Genomic DNA, 19364 nt, shown 5'->3' on the forward strand with positions numbered 1-19364 from the left:
TTAAAGGAAGGTCCCCTACCTATGCTCTTCCCACAGACCCACTTCAAGAAATCTCTAAGTCAGCAGGGGAGGTGGTTGAGGCCCATGTAGCCTACAGAGAAACTGAGGCCCAGGGAGGTAAGAATCCTGTCCCAGGGTGGGAGGGACAAGTTGGAGGAGACACTGAGAATGTCCGACTCTGGAGTGGTCTTGCTGGACTCTCTCCTATGGCCCTGGTGGAAACCAACATTCTCCCCAGGCAGAGATGAGGAAACTGGTGTGGGGTTGCCGGGGCCAGCAGCCACTTTTCTAAAGCCAAAGACGCAGAAGCTGCTGCCAGCCCAACGCTTCCTCCATGGAGGCCTTCACCCACCCTAGCCCATCTAAGAGCTCCCAAGACCTACATTTTTCTGGCTGTTCCCAGACAGCCATCACCCCCACTCACATGTCTTCCACAAGGTCAGTGTCCCCAGTCACCATGGTCTGACCCACCCCTGATCCCTGGCCAGGGTACAGGGAGGGGCAGGGGAGAAGCTTGGGCTTTTCCATCCCTTCTCTTCACTTTCCAGAGACAGGGGAGGCCTGGTGGGATCCTAGAGGTGCTCTCTTGCTTCCTTAAACCTCCCTACCCTCAGTAGATCTGGTATAGCTTGAATTATTTAGAAACTAAAAAGGAGACAGGTGAGGTCTGGGCAAGGAAGGCCAGAGTCCCCTTCCTAGCCTGGTGACCCAGGGGACTGAGCACAGAATCCTGGAATGACAGCAGCTGGAAAATACAGCTAGACTCCTGGATTCTTCCTGGGGCTGGCAGTGGAAACCAGAGGCCAGGATCCAATTCCACATAACAGAGTAATAGCATGAGCTGGCCCCACTCATCAGGGAGACCGAGACAGGGACAGACTCAAGCCAAGCTGGAGAGTGGCAGAGTCCAGAGGGCCAGCTCAGGCCTCTAAGGGGAGGCCCTCTTGCCACCATCTGGAGTTGTGCCACCCACAAAGAGACAAAGCAGTTATAGCTGCAGCACTATTGGGGGAGCCATCAAGAAGCTGTGGCAGGGTTCTCAGGGCCGACCCAGGTTTGGGGGCAATGGACAACAGGTTGGAGTCAGGTTCAGGTTTCAGTCTGGGGTTGGTATTGGGGTTCCATATGGAACTTGGATCTCTTCCAGGGAGAGGGCAGGTGCATCCAGAGACTGGGCCTGGTGCTCCCGAGTCTATGAACAAGGCTGATGGGCCCTCCCTGTCTTTGTCCCCAGGGCGGCCAGGCAGCCAGGCTGCAGGAGGAGTGTGACTATGTGCAGATGATCGAGGTGCAGCACAAGCAGTGCCTGGAGGAGGCCCAGCTGGAGAATGAGACAACAGGTGAGGCCCCCATGGGCAGAGTGGGGGCTGCATGCCCCCAGGGAGTCCACGATTCCTCATGTCTCGAGCTGAGATCCAAGTCACGTTCGTTCCACATTTGTTGGATGATGGTGAGGAGCGGCTGGGGAGCCAGATGGAAGAAGAAAGGGGCTAACAGGCTTCCACATTCCCATCCCAGGTCTGGGGAGCTCCCAGCTGCAGCTGAGGAGGACATACTAAATCGGGGTTCTGAAAAGTACATGGAGCCAACTCTGCCTCTGGGGGTCCCTATCCCTCTTCTCCAGGAAAAGTGAAGATCTCCATGGCAGCCAGCCCACCCGGGACACAAGGCCCAGCATGCTGCGTGGTGGGGGACCTGTGACCAATGAGGGTAGGCAGGTTCCAGGACACCCAGGAGCTGACATGGGGAGAACTAGCCCCATAATACCATACTCCAGGATTATAACATTGTACTGTTAGCATCTCAAAGGAAGAAGAGGGACATTCAGTCACAATATGTGACCCCCACAGGGACCGCATGGAAGCTCAAAGCCATCTTAGGGGTCCAGAGCAAGAAAGGGCATAAGTTTTGTCTGGACAGATGTGGAATACTCACCACAGCCAACACTCAGCCTGGAAACTTAGGCTCACTCCTCCCTCTCAACCCCAGGCTCTGCCTCTGCCACACCCAGAGGACCGATAGTGACGCCACACACATACACACACATACACACATGCCCAGCCCCTAAGCATACACATACAGGTGCACACACTGGCTTCTCCATCCCAACCCACCCTTAGTGACCAGATGAACCATCAGCTCATTATTTGGTTGATGAGACCAGTCAAGGTCAGCCCCAGAGGCCCAGCCACTCTTCCTCAGGGGGCTGGGAGAGCTCCACCTGGCAGTGTGAAGGGTGGTGCCCAGCTACCTAGACTGGACAGCAGGGCTATCAGGACAGATGACAGCACCCTCTTTTTGGCTCAGCAGCTCCAGGTAAGAATGGGTGGAATTATTTGGTACCACTTGAACCAGACTTGGAGGGGTGAGCAGGTTTGGAGAAACGGAGAGTCTGGAAAGGTGGGAGGCACTGAGGCAGACTTCCTATGGGGAATGGGGCATGGTTGGCAGGTTCAAGTCTTACTGCCAGGGACAGCAGCCTGGCACGTCTGGGCTGAAGGCAGTGAGATGGCTGGGCTCATTCTGGGCCTCCATCCCAGGCTATCTCCCTGAGGCTGAGCTTACACTTATGTAACAGCCTTGCTCAGGAGCAGGGAGCATCTTTACATCTTCCTGGCTCCCTAGTTCCCCTTCCACCTTCTAAAGCTGACAGTTATGTAACCCCTTCCAGGTCCCTCTTCTTGGCCCTGGTGTCCAGGCTGTCTGCCTCCTGCTCTGTCAGTGAGTAAGTGTAGCCTCACAGATGGGCTTTGCCTACCCTGATCTCAAAGCAGGACAACCCCTTGATTCTAGGGCCCAGAGACTGAGGCATGGGTCCAGGGGTGGCTGGGCCTGCCCACTACCTACAGGCCCCACCCCACTCCACCAGTGCAGGGAGCCAGGACCAGGTGCAGATAGGCTTTGGCAGGCCCCAACGGTGGGATCATAGGCAGCCCCGAGAGGCCCGGACTCTAGACTCCACTGCGCACCTCCCATGCCGAGGGGTAGGCCACCCTCGTGATTCCGATGAGGTCACTGCTGGCACAGCGTTCCCGTTGGGTGCCAACACCCTGTCACCAGCAGCCAGGCTGGGATGCAGAGAAGGGCGGGCATAGGTTGTGGCCATGAGTCTGCCTGTGGCCTTGTGTAGGGCTCTGTGCGTGTTCATGCACATCTAGGTATGCACTCCTGGCCCATGTCTGTCTGGAGCTGCGTCTTGCCTCTGGGGTCTATAGCTCTGTGTCTGACTCTGAGTATCTTTGTGAGTCAGAAGTGTGTGTCTATTTAAGCATGGGCACATGCCATCTGTGGACATGCCTAGGTGTGTCTGCCCAGTGTGCTGTGTCTCTGTGTGGCTTGTATGTCTATCAGTGTGAGTGTCAGTGGTACACCCAGACATGTCTGTCTCTCTGAATGTATGTCTCTGTGAGTTGTGTGTCTCTCTGTGCCCATTTGCTTGTGTCTGTTGCCTGTGTTCAGGTAAGTGTACATGTGTGCATGTTTGCATGTGTGCCTGGTGTTCTGTGTACTGGCATGTAAACATCAGTGTGTGTATCTCTGTGTGCACACAAGTCTACAGAATGACACAGCAGAGGCCCCACCTCACCTTGCCTCACCAACCCTTACCCCAAGCTCTGGGTTGGGCTTTCCTGGTGGGGGCACAGCCCCACCTGTGGGCACACACAGCCAGCCTGGGCCCTGTATTTCTATAGGCCTGGTGACATGTGTGATGGGACCTGCGGGGCCTCATTAGGGCAGGCACACAGGAAATATTCCCATTGCCTAGCCCAGGACAACAGGCCATTCCAGGTACCAAGTATATTCATGGCTGTCACCCCGTCCCCTGCTTCCCCAACCATGTCCCTCATATTGGCCTCTCGTCCTGCTTCCCTGCCCTGCTGGCTGCCCTCACCCCAGCACTAGTTCACAGCCCAGCCTTGGTCATGCTAAGATTCCTTGAGGCCAAGTGTGGCCTCCCAAGGGCAGGGCCTGGTTTCCTCTCTTCTGTCCCACCACAGTGAAGCAGAACTCAAGGCCAGAGACCCAGCCCCGGATTCACTCCCCAGCCTGTGCTGGCCGCCGGAGGTTTAGAGAGCCCAAAGTCTGGCAGGCACCCAGACACAATAGCCGGTCTGCATAACAGGGTGTGCCCAGCACTGTCAGAGAGGGGTAAACAAAGTCCAGCAGCGGCAAAATTCCCAGAGAAATGACAGCCCTTCCGACTGAGAGGAGTGGGAACATGTGAATATACTGTACCACTTACCAGCAACATGACCTTGAGCTGGTTGTCCAATCACGCTGTGCCTCTGTTTCCTCATCTGTGAAATGGAAGCGTTAAATAAGTCTTTCATCCAAAGAGGTTAGAACAGTGCCTGGCACATGCAAAGGTTATATGAGTGTTTGCTGATATTCTTAACAGGGTCTGGAACCCCCAGCAGGGTTTGACTGACCTGAAGTGCCCCTACTCGGCTTTCAGAGAGGCTGGCCCAGAATGGAAGAGGGACTGGCAGCCAGCGTGAGGCCACAAGAGCCCTCAAGACAGGGAAAAGTGGTCAGGGTCCATGACTAAGGGAGGCTGCAATCTCTGGTCAAGCCCTGGGGATCCAGGTGTCCTCCTCAGGCTTTAGCTATAGGTGTGGCCTGACTGCTGCAGCCCCAGAAGGTGCCCCTTGCTGCTGCCAGCCCACTCCAACACACAGAGTCCTGAGCCTCTTCCCCAAGTAAGGATGTCCCTCCACCTCCTCTTCCCAGACCCCCTTCTTAAGAACTTGTGAACCTTCGGACCTGAGCTGGGCTGGGCTGGGCTTGGCCAAGCTGGCGTTGACTTTGGCTCAGGGGGTTGGGTTTTCTGAGCAAATCTATGGGACTGGCAGGATTGCAAAGAGACAATTAAGCCTCCTGCATGGGACGGGTCCAGAGCAGTCCTAGTCCGTCAGGGGCATGCAGCTCCTGAACAGACTAAATGATGGCATTTGCATGTGCCTATTAAAGCAGACCCCTGGAGACCCCACTGTGCATCTTTCACTGGCCAGGCTCTGCAAGGCTGATAGCTGTGGCAGAGAATGCAGCCACAATGGAGGGTTTTTGCTGAATTTGTTCCCTAACTATTCCCCTCCATCACAATTCACAATCCGACCACACTGGGGGAATCTGTGTTGTTCAAGAACTAGGTGTGGGCTGGGCACAGTGGCTCACGCCTATAATCCCAGCACTTTGGGAGGCTGCGAGGCAGGTGTGAATCACCTGGGGTCAGGAGTACAAGACCAGCCTGGCCAACATGACGGAACCCCGTCTCTACTAAAAATATAAAAATTAGCCGGGTGTCGCGGAGGGCGCCTGTAATCCCAGCTACTCAGAAGGCTGAGGCAGGAGGATCACTTTAACCCAGGAGGTGGAGGTTGCAGTGAGCCAAGATGGCGCCACTGCACTCCAGCCTGGGCAACAGAGCGAGACTATGATGGGGTGATGTGATGGTATACTGGGGTGCATGTAGTTCTTTTTTTTTTGAGACAGAGTCTCAAAACATTTTCTAATGCCTCCTTTATTATCATAATATGAAATTCAGGACACACGCCCATCCACTTTATTAAAAATAAAGTTCTAGCTATACTGTAAGATAAATATTAAAAGGAAAGTAATTTATAATAAAGTATCATGTACATATTCAAGCATAATCACACTAGATGTAGTCTGAAGGTTGTACCTACAAATATAAATCCTGAGAATGCGAGGCCTACAAATGCAGACTGATGGACACAGGCAGTTGCATCAGTGACTAAGTATCACAGGCAGTACTGCTATGGGTGTCATGATTTTCCAAAACATTGAACAACTCTTAGTGAAGTTCAGAACAAAACAAAATACAATCTTCCCTCCCTTTTCTCAGTGGCTGCATTCCTGGAAAACTCCATGTATGTTAAACTTGTGCAATAAATAGCTTGTGTTGGCTGGGCACAGTGGCTCACACCTGTAATCCCAGTACTTTGGGAGGCCAAGGTGGGAGGATCACTTGAGGTCAGGAGTTGGAGATCAGCCTGGCCACACATGGTGAAACCTCGTCTCTACTAAAAACACAAAAATTAGCCGGGCGTGGTGGCACAGGCCTATAGTCCCAGCTACTCGGGAGGCTGAGGCAGGAGAATTGCTTGAACCCAGGAGGCAGAGGTTGCCAAGGTTGCACCACTGCACTCTATCCTGGGTGACAGAGTGAGACTCCGTCTCAAAAAATAAGTAAATAAATAATAAAGTAAATGGCTTGTGTTTATATGTAAAATGGTATAAGAGTCTAGGCTCTGTTCATTACGAAAGGTTTTCACCTATACATATGGCCAGTGGCTCATCTGGAAGCCATGCAGAATGTGAGACAATTCATCATTGTGCAGGAGTTGCCTATCTGGCATCCCTGGTGGCTGCCCATCAAATGCCAGTGAGGCCCCCCTATTGCTGTAACAATCAAAACCACCACTGGCATTGGAAACATCCCCAGGGGGCGCTCTATCCCTCACTAAGGACCAAAGAACTGTAGTCAGGCCTCCTCCCTGCCTCCCTGTCAGGACAGGCTCCATGCAGCCTGGGCAAGCCTGTGCCTTCCCTCTCAGACTGGAGGCTCCTCGAGGTGGGAGCCCGGCAGAGGGAGGAAGAGAGTGGATGCCTATGACCTCAGGCCCCAGGGCTGGAGGCACCCGCACTGTGCTGACCCATGTGTCCTCTGCCTTACCCCCATAGGCTGCAGCAAGATGTGGGACAACCTCACCTGCTGGCCAGCCACCCCTCGGGGCCAGGTTGTTGTCTTGGCCTGTCCCCTCATCTTCAAGCTCTTCTCCCCCATTCAAGGTAAGACCCCTGGGTTGAAAAGGTGATGTGAGTGGTGCCGGCTGCCGTGGGACTCACCTCTCAAGGAAGTGGAAAGTCAAAGGAAAGTGGTCAAAGAGGCTGGAACAATCCGAGGGACTCCCTGGCAGAGGAGGCAATGGTGCCGGGTCTTTAAAGAACTCACGGGATTTGATTAGCTCTTCACATAAAGATAAGCATATGGGAAAGGCTCATTAAATATTTGCTCAACAATTGATGACTGATTGACTGACAGGTACTTGATTAAATTATGGTTCCCATAGATAGTCCTGTTGTCTTGGGCTGGTCATGATTCAGTCTTTCGATGCCTGGAGTCTATGACCTCTTGGGCTCCATGAAGCCACTACACGACTTTGCTTATACACCTTGTCATGTTCCACTTAAATGAGTGTCCACAGAATGTCCACAGAATGAGGCAGAAAAGAAAAGGGGGAGCCCCTTTAGGATGTGGCTTTCTTGCTAGTGAGTCATTAAAGAGGTTTACAATATAGATTCAGTCATTCTTCTGCGCAGTGAATGAAGCACCCACCCGTGTGCCAGGCGCTGAGCTGGACAAACACAGTGGGGAGAGGATAAAGCAGCCCCCAGGGCTGCTCTTCCAGAGCTACTGTTCTCATTGGAGAGACATTTCGTAAGGAAATAAACAGATGTATCATCAATAATAAAAAGTGCTGGACGAGAGAATAAGGAGAGTGGGGACCAACTTAAGGCAGAGGTTCACAAACAGTCCCTCTCTGAGGAGGTGACACTTCAGCTGCCATCTGAAGACCTGGAGGTGAGAAAGAGCCACGAGGCAAAGATCCCAGATTGGGAACAATTGAGAGAGAGAATCAACAGCCCGTGGAATAAGCATCCAAGGAAGCTCCATGAAGGCCAGTGTGGCTGGAGCAGGGAGAGTGCCGGGGAAGGAGGGAGGGGAGGGACAGGCGGGCCGAGGCCAGACCACACAGGGCCTTGAGGACAGAGGCGAAGACTTGAGTTTTTTCCTAAGTCCAGTGAGAAGTGGGGGGTTTTAAGCGGGGAACTGACAAAGTCCAATTTAGGTTTTTAACTTCTAACTGGTTTCTGTGAGAAGGAAGGATTCTAAGAGTATAAACAGGAAAACCCAATCACAAGGCAGGCAGGAAATGATGATGGATTGAATTCAGGTAGTGAGCTCAGTGCGGGAGAGAAGTGGGAGAGTTTATGGAGGGAATGGGCGTGACTGAGGCAGGGAGGAATCAAGCAGGCCCCACCCTAGGCTTAGGTTTAATGAGCCTTGGGGAAAAAAGAGCAGGACTGGGTGGGGAGCATGGAGGGAGGGGCAGGCCTGGGGTGGGGAGGACTCATGAGGAGCAGAACCTAGATAATTATTCAGACAGCGAACAGAACTCATGCGTCTCTCACTCCAGGTGGCCTTTTCCTCCCTGGACCCCAGTTTCCCTGTTTGTAAAGTGGGGATGGGTGGTAGACCCCAGGGTCTCTTTGGGGTAAGCCGGTTTGCCCCCAAGTGACTGCTGTTGTGATCTCAGTGGTGAAAGACAGACCTTAAAGCCCTCCTGAGGAGTCTGGGAAGGTCACAGCCATGCCATATTCCAGGCCAATGCCCACCTGGCCTGGCCACCTCCTCCTGGGACACCCAGTGCCTGGGCAGATAACAATGAGCTCCTCTGGCAGGTTTCACAGTGCACGCCATCACTGAGCCTGGAAACCAGCCTTCTCTCTGATCCCTGGAAGCACCTGCTAATTGCCTTTCTCCCTGAGACTCTGCTAACTGCATTTCTCCCCGTGGCTCTTCCTTCTGTCCCTGCTGGAATGTGCCAAGGCAGCTCCTGCCCTTGAGAACCTGGACTCCAGCCCACCATCTAGCTAACCCTGAGGCTGCCGGCATCAATGGGGCCCATACGGTGCCTTTGGACTGACAAGAAAAAGTCAGTCCTTCCTCAGGCAGAGATGACCTCTCACTAGAGCCCACCTAGTGGCAAGCAGAATATGCCTACCAGCCAGGTGCCCTTGTACAGTGAACAACTTACACAGCCATACTCTGTGGGCCTGGTCTCTGAAAATGGTGGAGAGAAATAGGAAACTGCGATTAGGGACTGAAAACAGAAAAAAGACGGTGTTCTCCTGAGCAAGTAGATTAAGGTATGGGCAACCGACCTGAAATTCCAAAGAGGGAAGTTTGCAAGTGTGGGGTAGGGATGATGGCAACACCAACTCACACCCTTTTAGATACAGACCTGGGAAGAAGTATACCCACAGGAAGGGACCTGGTTCTACAGGGAAAGCTAAAGAAAGCTTATAGAAGATAAAAATGGTGGAGAGTTAGAAAAAAGTCATCTACATAGGCTGGATAAAATACCTGAAGGAGGGAGTTTGGCCAGGCAAGGAATAGCTCATTAAGGCACCAAAATGTTCACGGTGGCTCACTTCTTTATTTTTATTTTATTATATTGATGTTTTGAGATAGGGCCTTGCTCTGTCACCCAGGCTGCAGTGCAGTGGCACAATCTTGGCTGCAACCTCCGCCTCGCGGGTTCATGCCATTCTCCTGCCTCAGCCGTCCCAGCAGCCGGGACTACAGGCACCTGCCACCACGCCTGGCTAATTTTTTCTATTTTTAGTAGAGACGGGGTTTCACCGTGTTAACCACAAAGGTCTCGATCTCCTGACCTCATGATCCTCCCGCCTCAGCCTCCCAAAGTGCTAGGATTATAAGCGTGAACCACCATGCCTGGCCTCTACCTTCAAATATTTGAAGAGATATTTAAAAAAATAAATATGGGAGAGCCATTCTGGCTGAGAAAATTCGATGTACAGTCTATGTTAACCATGTCTGTGGGGTCTATGGGATACCTCCCTTCCCCCACCACCTGCATCATGATGCTATAAATAAGAAAACATTGCTGCCAGCCTAGGAAGCTCATCCTTGCTGGCGGGGATGGGGCACTATGGCAGGGAATCAGGAGAGTTCCATGGCAGGGAATCAGGAGAGTTCCACAGTCAGGTCTGGGTGTTAGCATGATCCTTCCAGCTGTCTCAGGCTGTGGAGCTGACAGGAAAGCAGGGGGCTCCTACTTAATCCGGGGGAGATGAGGTGCTGGTGGTGCTGGGGAAGAAGCAGCTGGGAAAGGGCTGGTGACTGATGGGGGAGAGGGGGGAGAGGATCATTCCTCAATTCCTGGCTCCAGAAACTGAGTGGAGGATCCTAGGCACAAGCGGGGGCCATGACTGCTTTTTGAGACATAGTGAGTGGGAGGAGACTGGGAGAAAGGTGGACCTCGCCACCCCTCGGGTCGTCACAGCTATCCTGAGCTTGCTTAGGTGAGGCCCAGCCCAAGTGACAGGCCTCAAAGCAGACCTGGCAAGTGTCCCTCCCATGGTGGAGCCCAGCCTGGCCCAGGCATGCCCTGACGCCCCCACTGTCGCATGCCCTGACCCCTCCAGTGGGGTGTCCCTCCCAGCACAGGGTTAAAGTCCCTTGCTACCTCCCTCCTGCCCTTCATGTCCCCCTCTACAGATATAGGGCCTGCTGGTTTCCAGGCCCAGACTGGAGGGAGACTCTTGGCTGCTTCTTGGGATCCCATGGTGACTGCCATTTCGATCTCCTCGAGAGCGGCTTGCTATGAGGCCTTGACCACAGTCCCAGGGCTCTTCAAAGAGGCCACCTAGCCCCAAAGATGACCCATTGTCCCCTCCCTTCCTCTCCCTCACCATCTATGGCAGCCAGGGCTCCAGAAAACAGAGTGTCCTTTTGTCCACTGCTGGAGCCCAGAAAGATCTGGAGTCAGGCGGACCTTGGTCTGCATCTCAGACCTGCTGCTCCCTTGCTGTGTGACCATGGGCAAATCACTTAACCTCTCTTAACCCTGGGATCCCCATATTTTGGTGGGATAATAAAAACTACCAATTCCTAGCCTTAACACATTAATGTTTACCCTAACACCTCCGCCACTATACACACACATACACACACACACACACACAAATACAGCGGCATGGGAAGCTGCTGTGTACATGCCAGAGTCACCCAGATTTGCTGGCATAATTTTTGATACCAGATGCTTGCTATGTCATTGAGCCTGGCCTCCTCAAGCCCTGGTCCCTCTGGTGAGTAGGCAGCCCAAAGCTCCAGTGTCCCAGCTTCAAGGCTGGGTGATTTTGGCCTTAGTCCTCATTTTTTTTTCCTGAGTCGGAGTCTCACTCTGTCTGCCACCCAGGCTGGAGTGTAGTGGTGTGATCTCGGCTCACTGCAACCTCCATCTCCTGGGTTCAAGCGATTCTCCTGCCTCAGCCTCCTGAGTAGTTGGGACTACAGGCATGCGCCACCACAAGCAGCCCTTAACCCTCTTTTCTACCTGCCCAAGTCTCCTAGGGGGAAGTCCTCAAAAGAATCAGATTGTGGGCCGGGCGCGGTGGCTCAAGCCTGTAATCCCAGCACTTTGGGAGGCCGAGACGGGCGGATCACAAGGTCAGAAGATCGAGACCATCCTGGCTAACACGGTGAAACCCCATCTCTACTAAAAAACACACAAAAAAACTAGCCAGGCGAGGTGTCGGGCGCCTGTAGTCCCAGCTACTCGGGAGGCTGAGGCAGGAGAATGGCGTAAACCCAGGAGGTGGAGCTTGCAGTGATCTGAGATCGCGCCACTGCACTCCAGCCTGGGCAACAGAGCGCGACTCCGTCTCAAAAAAAAAAAAAAAAAGAATCAGATTGTGGGTGGGAGCCAGGCCCTCAGGGCCTGCAGTTAGCTCCCTGGAACTGGAGCTGAGGAAGGGCTTGCCCTTTGATGAGGGGCTGAGCGGCTGAAGGCTCTGGGCCAGGCCCACCTCTGACTGAAATGATGGGAAGCTGACAGGGGTGCAGGGGGACAGCTGAAGGTTTTTCTCCTTTCCTAGGAGTCTCTTGCAGCAGTGAGGCTGGGAGCCCAGGGCAGAAAAGGGGATGCCAAGGCAGGAAACTCGCCCAGTCCAATGCCTCCTCCTCAGCCAAATCCTTCCTGCCCTCCCTGGGCCATGCAATGGAAATAGACCCAGCCCACAGCTGCTCTTTCCTGGCTGCCCCATCCCCACCCCCCGCTGTCCCTCAGTTCTTCATCCATGAAGTAGGGTGACAAGACCTGTTTCCAAGGGTTGCCAGGAAGATTCACAGAAACGGCGAATATGGAATCATCTGGTATATTCCACGCATACAGCAAAGTTTGGAAATAAACACATGTGCCCAGTGACCCTTCCCGAGCTCACAGGACAGCTTGACCCTCCTGCAGCTCTTTATCTGGTCACCAAAATAAGTTCTCAGGTCACCTCCGTGAAGGTGAGAACCAAGCTTACCTGGGAAGACTCTGGAGAGCAGATCAGCTCTATCCTGTCCTCTCTGTGTGGCCTTTAACCAACCTCTTGGGGCCTCCACTTCTCAACTGTGAAATTGAGTTACGTTCCTCATTGGATGATTGAGGAAATTAAACAGGATGTGCCTAAAGTGCTCTGACCAGCGCTGATATTTGAAAAGTATTCGAAACCTGTTATTGTGATGAGGCTGACAACCGTGATGCTGCTGATGGTGACAATGGCGGCGGCGATGGCGGTGATGAACGGGTACCAAGATGGGGAAGCGAGATTCTTCTCCGGCTCATCTAATTTCTATTCATCCCATCCTCTCCCTCTCTGGGGAGAGGACACCTCCCCAGTGCTGGAGAGTGGGGACCCTCAGTGGTACCCCTCACCTCACATAGCCCTGAAGCGGTCCTGTCCCTTTGCTGCAGCTTCGAGCCTCTGAGGACAGTGGACAGTGCAGCTTCCCTGAAGCCTCAGCCTCTGCTTGTTTCAGCCCCAAGCCCCTGCCATGCTGTGCTGCCTGATTCCCCCTCACGTGCCTTTGCCTGCATAGGTTCCCCTGCCAGGAACTCCTGGCTTCTCCATTCATGAGGATTTCAGATCTGCATGCTTATCAGGTGTTCCCAAACCCAACCCCTCCTCATCCCCACACCCTTGCTCCCCGTTCAGCAGCACATCTGAGCCCTTCCAGGTGTGAGAGGAAACCCAGCCCCACAGGCCCAGGCAGGCTGACTGGGGAGGCTTGGGCAGGCCTGGGCCCCCCTCCCCCAGCCGTGGCCTTGTGACAAGGGTCAGCACTCTGCTCACAGCAAGGGTCAGGAATCATTCTGTGACAAGGATCCAGGCAGGGTCTGTGATAAGGATCAGAGTGTATGTTGTACTTGGGGTCAGGTTCAGACCATAACAAAAGGACTGAGCCCAAGAATGTCTGCTCTGATTTTGTCATCAGTGCAGGAGCCCTGAAGAGGCTTTTCCCTGCCCCGGGTGCCCCCACGGTGCCCTGGGTAACTGGGTCAGGGCAGCTGGAGCCTGACAGCACCAGGGTTGGTGGGAGTAGGGCTGAATTCTCTGCCCTGTTCCAAGCAGAGACAGCCAGGTCCCTGTGCTCCCAGCCTCAGCCTTTGTCCTTGCCCCGCCCTCCACCCAGGCCGCAATGTGAGCCGCAGCTGCACCGACGAAGGTTGGACACACCTGGAGCCCGGCCCGTACCCCATTGCCTGTGGTTTGGATGACAAGGCAGCGAGTTTGGATGAGGTGGGCCTCACGGCACCGACACCCCACCTGCAGAGCGCCGGGGCCCACCTAGGCGACTTTGATCTCTCCCACCAAGGGGTGCAGTTGCTGTCTGTGTGGGAGCAGGACTCCTGGAGTCTGCCCTCCTCTAGCCTCCTCCAGGCCTGCCTTTCTGGGGTCCCAACGCTTGGCTCCCCCTGACAGGGTATGGGAGGAGGCTTTCCCACAGGAGGGGCCCTCAGAGCAGCGAAAGCTGAAGCAGCATCCCCAGGCTGGGCCACCGCACTGCCTCATGGGAGTCTCACTTCAGCCCGGGAGTTGGCAGGGCATGCAGACACCAGCACCCCATCCCATCCAGAGGGGAAACTGAGGTGCTGCAGGTCCTGGAAGAAACCAGCTTTGGCTACCAAATAGCCAGTCAGGAACGGGGACAGAGCCTGTTGTCCTCAGTCCCAGGACAGATATCTGCCCCAGAGCAATTAAAACGTAGGTGGCCTCTGTAAAGACTGGGGAACCTGGTAAGGACATTGATGGGGAGGCTGGAGTACTCAGCTAGGAGCCCCTCACTGCTTTAGGGTGTAAATGCATGTATGTGTGTCTGTCTGCGATGACATCTGCCCCACCCTCAGGCACCCTTCTCAGACGGGCTTTCACTCCACCCACCCCCAAGGGCAGCAATTTCTTCAGAGGCCTTTGAAGCCCACTGGAGCCATAGGCCCTCATTCCCTCTTAACCACTGGACTCTTCTCAGGCAGGCGTGGGAGGCGGAGAGGAAGGAGGGGCTTGCCTAGTGGCTGTTGTGCTGCACTGCACCTGCGTCCATGGGGAGGGCATCAGGAGAGGGGACCAAGCAAGACACCCTTGGGGTCTAGCTTTGCCCTCCTCCCCAAGAAAAGCCAGACTGCCCTCATCCCACCAACCCCAACTCCCAAGAGCCCAAAATGGGACATTAGTGCCAGTGTCTTCTTTGACATCCTGCAACCTCTGCATGCCTCTCCTCCCTGCACAAAGACAGGGCCTCAAGGGGTGTCTGAAGGGCAAGCAGACCTGGCCCCTAGGGTGCCCAGCTCAGAGATGGCACAGAAGGGAACCCGGGCACATGGCTGGAGACATGAAATTAACAAAAGGGACGTGCAAGGTCTTCATTCTCTCCCTCACCAACTTGTCCCTCATAAAGATGCAAAGAGAGGGAGTACATTCAACCCCCACCCCACCCTAAGACACAGTCCTGCCCTGTCTGTGGAAACCAGGGCGTCAGGGGTCAGGGGATTGAAGAGCTCCGCTCAGCTGCTCTTGGGAGCCTCAGACCTCAGTCTGCTCATTTGCTGAGGCAGGGGTGGGCAGGCAGAGTGTGTAGGGCACCCCACCCCTGCCAATACCCCCTAGATGAGCCTCCCACCCCACCACCCAAGAGCCTCTCCCTGTCCCTCCAACAGCAGCAGACCATGTTCTACGGTTCTGTGAAGACCGGCTACACCATCGGTTACGGCCTGTCCCTCGCCACCCTTCTGGTCGCCACGGCTATCCTGAGCCTGTTCAGGTGAGGCCCAGCCCAAGTGACAGGCCTCAAAGGAAACCTGGCAAGTGTCCCTCCCACAGTGGAGCCCAGCGTGGTGCAGGCATGCCCCGACCCCTCCACCGTTGCCCCCCAGGAGCACACAGTCCCCAGCTCCTGCCAGGCCAGCTTCCCTTGGGAAAGGCAGATGACCGAGCTGTTCCATGTGTTGCAACCTAGTCTCCCCTAGGATAGCCCTGCACTTGGGGACAGGGCACCAGAGGGTGGGGTCTGCACACAGGAATGAGGTTTCTGGGGTCACACACGAGGCTGAGGCACTTGGGAGCCCAGCTGCACAGGAGGATGGGGTACCGGGGGTGGGGCTCGTAGTTCTGGATGGGACCCCCTTCGAGGCAGGGCCTGCCCTCTGGAGAACACATGCTCCCCTGCCCCACCCTTGCTCAGAGCATGGGACAGCATTGGCTGGGGTGGGGATCCAAGGCCCCTTTGGCCTCCCAGATCTGCCCACCCCATGCAGGAAGCTCCACTGCACACGGAACTACATCCACATGCACCTCTTCATATCCTTCATCCTGAGGGCTGCTGCTGTCTTCATCAAAGACTTGGCCCTGTTCGACAGCGGGGAGTCGGACCGGTGCTCCGAGGGCTCGGTGAGGACCCTGGCCCTGGCCCACCTCCCTCAGTTTCGCCCTTATCTTTAGCCACCGTAATCTCCTCTTCTCCCCCTCTTTCTCCCTCTCCCTCCTTCCTCTTCCCTCCCATCCCACCCCTCAATCCAAGGATGGCCCAACCCCCACCCAACCCCACCTGGCAACTCCTCAAATCACACTCCCCTCTGGCAACAGAAGATGTTGCTCACCCATCTGGGAGCTCACGGACCCGCCCCCGCCAGTGAGAAAAGCAGATGGGAAATGGGACACGTCATGGCCACAGCCCAGAGCTCCTGTACCACCTGTTGCTAACTTCCTATGTGGCCTTGGGGAACTTACAGCCTCAGTGTCCCCATCTGTGCAAGGACTTCCATTCCTTCCAACTCTGCCCTCTGTCACCTGCATAGCAAGGGCTGTGTTCACCATGCCACTTTTCCTACTCCCCCCATCCCCGTGCCATCTGGAGTGGGTCCAAACATATGCATTCCTCCTCTTTTGTTCTGATCCTGACATCAAGCTGGTTCTGGGCCTTCCTAAGGAAGAGAGGTAAAAGGAGCATCTAAGGAATTCATTGCCAGTCACTAAGGAGGCCATCTCCGAGGGATTCTGAGGGACCCTCTCTGAGTACCTCAAGCTTTGACAGAGAGCTTGAGACCAGCCCAGCCCCCACTCATTCCTTGTGGTCAGTATCTCCTTGCTTCATGCATGACCCCAGAGGCAGTGCATTATATCAGGGGTCAGCAGTACCTTCTCCCCAAAGAGTGAAATGATCATACTGGAATCTCAGGCATTTCAACAAGGGGCAGAGAAAATCTAGGGGACCCACCTTGGCCACTCCCAGAGCTTCTCAGAGGTTCTGTCCCAGAAGCCAAGTCAGACATGAGCAGTGCGAGCCACGGGACCTGAGGAGGAACCTGCTGCCTCCTGTGCACATGTTAAGGATAATTATGGAGACTGGCTTCCTGATTCATTACTGCAAAGCTTTTCTGAGACTAGAAGGAAGCACAGATAACTGTCCTGGTAAAGAGCTGAGCTATGGCCGGGCGTGATGGCTCATGCCTGTAATCCCAGCACTTCTGGAGGCCAAGGCAGGCAGATCACGAGGTCAGGAGTTCAAGACCAGCCTGACCAACATGGTGAAACCTTGCCTCTACTACAAATACAAAAAAATTAGCCGAGATTGCAATGAGCCGAGATCACGTCATTGCACTCCAGCCTGGGCGACAGAGCAAGACTCCATCTCAAAAAAAAAAAAAAAAAAAAAAAGAGCTGAGTTATTCTCCAAAAGCAAATGGGGGGAAGATGGGAAGGCAAGAACTCCTGTAACTGGAGGGACTGAAGTGAGACCTGAGGAAGGACTTTCCAACCAAAGGGAGTGGTGCGGGCATTAGGGGAGGGGAGGCTTCTCTCTGAGGATCTCTCAAACCAAGGGTACAGGAAGGAAGGGTGGGAACCAATGTTCTGGGTACAGGAGGAAGTGGAAGCCAGACAGTTTCCTGGTGGAGGGTGGCTTTAAGCCCTGGCTCACAGACATCTAGGCTTGATCTGAAATGGGGGACTTTCTGGGAGGGGACAGAAAGCCCAGAATACCTTCCAGTCATGCCAACAGGGCCACCCAGAGGCCCGTGATTGCCTACTCATGGGTCTCCCTGACTCCTTCATGGTCCTTGTCTGCCTGAGAAAACCATTCTTCCACTAGGTCCTCTGAACCCCAGGAGGAATGGCCAACTCTCCCCTCTTCTCTTCTTCATTTCTACTTCCTCATCTCCTACCCTCTTCTCAGTCCCAGTCTCCCTCCACACTTCCATCTGGGCCCCACTCCACAGTCCACAGCCCCCCACCCCACCACACTCAGCAGACTCTTGCAAACTCAGGCAAGAATTCTCCCTCATACCTTCCAGCTACCTTCAATACAAATTGGCATTAGATGAATGAGTGGGTGGGGTGGGGGTGTGGATGGGCAGGTTGGTGGATGGCTAAGTAGGCAGCAGAATAAATGGGTAAAGTAAGGAAGATTGGACAGATGATGGGCAGAGGGGCAGGTAGGTAGATAGGTGGGTGGATGCACGAGTGGATTGATGGGTGGGTACAGAGATGAATGGATGGGTAGATGACTGAGTGAGTTGGTAGATGAACGGAGAGATAGGTGAGTAGGTGGATGGATTGATAGATGGGAAGATGATAGATGATGGATGGATACATGGATAAAAGATGGATAAATTGATGAGTTGATAGTGAATGTCTAGTGAGTGAGTAGGTAAATAAATGAATATGTGGATAGGTGGGTGGATGATTGAATGAGCTTACGGGTAGATATATAGATGGGAAGATAAATAGATGAATTGATGGATGGATAATTAAAATCACCAGTTTACCCCAAAGTATCAGAGGATCTAAAATTAGGGAAAATGGGAAAACCAGAGTACATTTTTAAGGGGATAATGCAAAACAACAAAGAAATTAAACTGGCTGCACTGCAACTGTGTTTGTGCCCCCAGACATAGGTGTGGGCAGTCAAGGACCCTTGACAGCCCCAGTGAACCTGTCTTTTCTCCTCCCCCTGCAGGTGGGCTGCAAGGCAGCCATGGTCTTTTTCCAATATTGCGTCATGGCCAATTTCTTCTGGCTGCTGGTGGAGGGCCTCTATCTGTACACCCTGCTTGCCGTCTCCTTCTTCTCCGAGCGGAAGTACTTCTGGGGGTACATACTCATCGGCTGGGGTATGGTACCAGGGAGGGCTTCCAGGCTGGGGACAGAGGGGGCAAGGCCTGGAGAACTCCCTAGGGGGAGGGTGCTAAGCTGGCTTGCAGTCCTACGTCTTGCTTAGCTGCAGGTCCTACCTGCAAGAATATCAGCCAAGGGTCGAGAAAGTCCTCAAAATGTCTGAGCCCAGGACAAGTCCCTCAGGCTGCAGCTGCACCTAGGGCTGACCTTTGGGACAGTTTTTATGAACATCTTTCCATTTCCCTTTAGCCCCCGAAATACACAGGGCCACTGCTAATCTATAGAGGGCCTCTGTCACAATTGGAAAGAGAATGTCCATCCAGGTAGACAGAGCCCTTCAGGCATGCAGCTTCACCCCCTCAGTGGAACATCCCTCCGCGGTGAACAACCTATGCAACCAAAGACAACAGCCTGACAACCCACCCTTTTCTCTCTCCCTCCCTCTCCTTGCTTTTCTCTGAAATCTCTCCTTCATGCCCTCTACCCCTGCTTCCTGTGCCCTCTCTGCTCTTTCACTCTCCCTGGGCCTGACAGGGGTACCCAGCACATTCACCATAGTGTGGACCATCGCCAGGATCCATTTTGAGGATTATGGGTGAGCTGCTGCCCCACACACTCCCCCAGCCGCCGTCACTTGGGCAGGCCCCCTGGGTGGGATGATAATGCCATCTGGCCTTGGTGAGTGGACAAAAACCACAGCTCTCGGGCCAGAGGGGAGGCTGGAGGAGGACCTGGGGAGCAACAGCTTCCGGGCCCGGGGTCGCTAAAGGGCTCAGGAGCAGAGCTGGGGACAACTGGGGGAGGTGCTGCTGACTCTCTCTCTGGCTGAGGACAGACCCTCTCATTCCTCCCTACACTCTGCTCAGGTGCTGGGACACCATCGACTCCTCACTGTGGTGGATCATAAAGGGCCCCATCCTCACCTCCATCTTGGTAAGGTACCCTCCCACCACCTAGAGGTGGGAAAATAGGCCCAAAGGCAGGCAACTTAGCCCAAGGTCACACAGGAAATTAGTATCTAGGTCAGAACTGAAACGTAGCTTCCTAATGCCCAATGCAGGATCATCCCCACCCCTGTCCCACTAGTTCTTGCTTGA

General features: G+C 54.2%; 2 protein-coding genes across 5 annotated transcripts in view; one reads left to right on the forward strand and one right to left on the reverse strand.

Moving 5' to 3' along the window:
* Window positions 1-19364, reverse strand: part of HHATL (hedgehog acyltransferase like) — a 464648-nt gene that overhangs the window by 271610 nt on the left and 173674 nt on the right. The gene's annotated exons all lie outside the window — the stretch shown is intronic.
* Window positions 1-19364, forward strand: part of VIPR1 (vasoactive intestinal peptide receptor 1) — a 34725-nt gene that overhangs the window by 9874 nt on the left and 5487 nt on the right. Inside the window, exons 2-9 of one of the 2 annotated variants that reach the window (XM_050780413.1) lie at window positions 1235-1340; window positions 6706-6813; window positions 13292-13398; window positions 14814-14917; window positions 15411-15543; window positions 18110-18263; window positions 18802-18862; window positions 19134-19200. In XM_050780413.1, coding sequence (XP_050636370.1) covers window positions 1235-1340; window positions 6706-6813; window positions 13292-13398; window positions 14814-14917; window positions 15411-15543; window positions 18110-18263; window positions 18802-18862; window positions 19134-19200 — 840 coding nt within the window. The remainder of the gene's footprint in view (window positions 1-1234; window positions 1341-6705; window positions 6814-13291; window positions 13399-14813; window positions 14918-15410; window positions 15544-18109; window positions 18264-18801; window positions 18863-19133; window positions 19201-19364) is intronic. The other variant, XM_050780414.1, reaches the window with a different exon arrangement.

Source organism: Macaca thibetana, chromosome 2, assembly GCF_024542745.1.
Source record: "Macaca thibetana thibetana isolate TM-01 chromosome 2, ASM2454274v1, whole genome shotgun sequence".
NCBI classification, from domain to species: Eukaryota; Metazoa; Chordata; class Mammalia; order Primates; family Cercopithecidae; genus Macaca; species Macaca thibetana.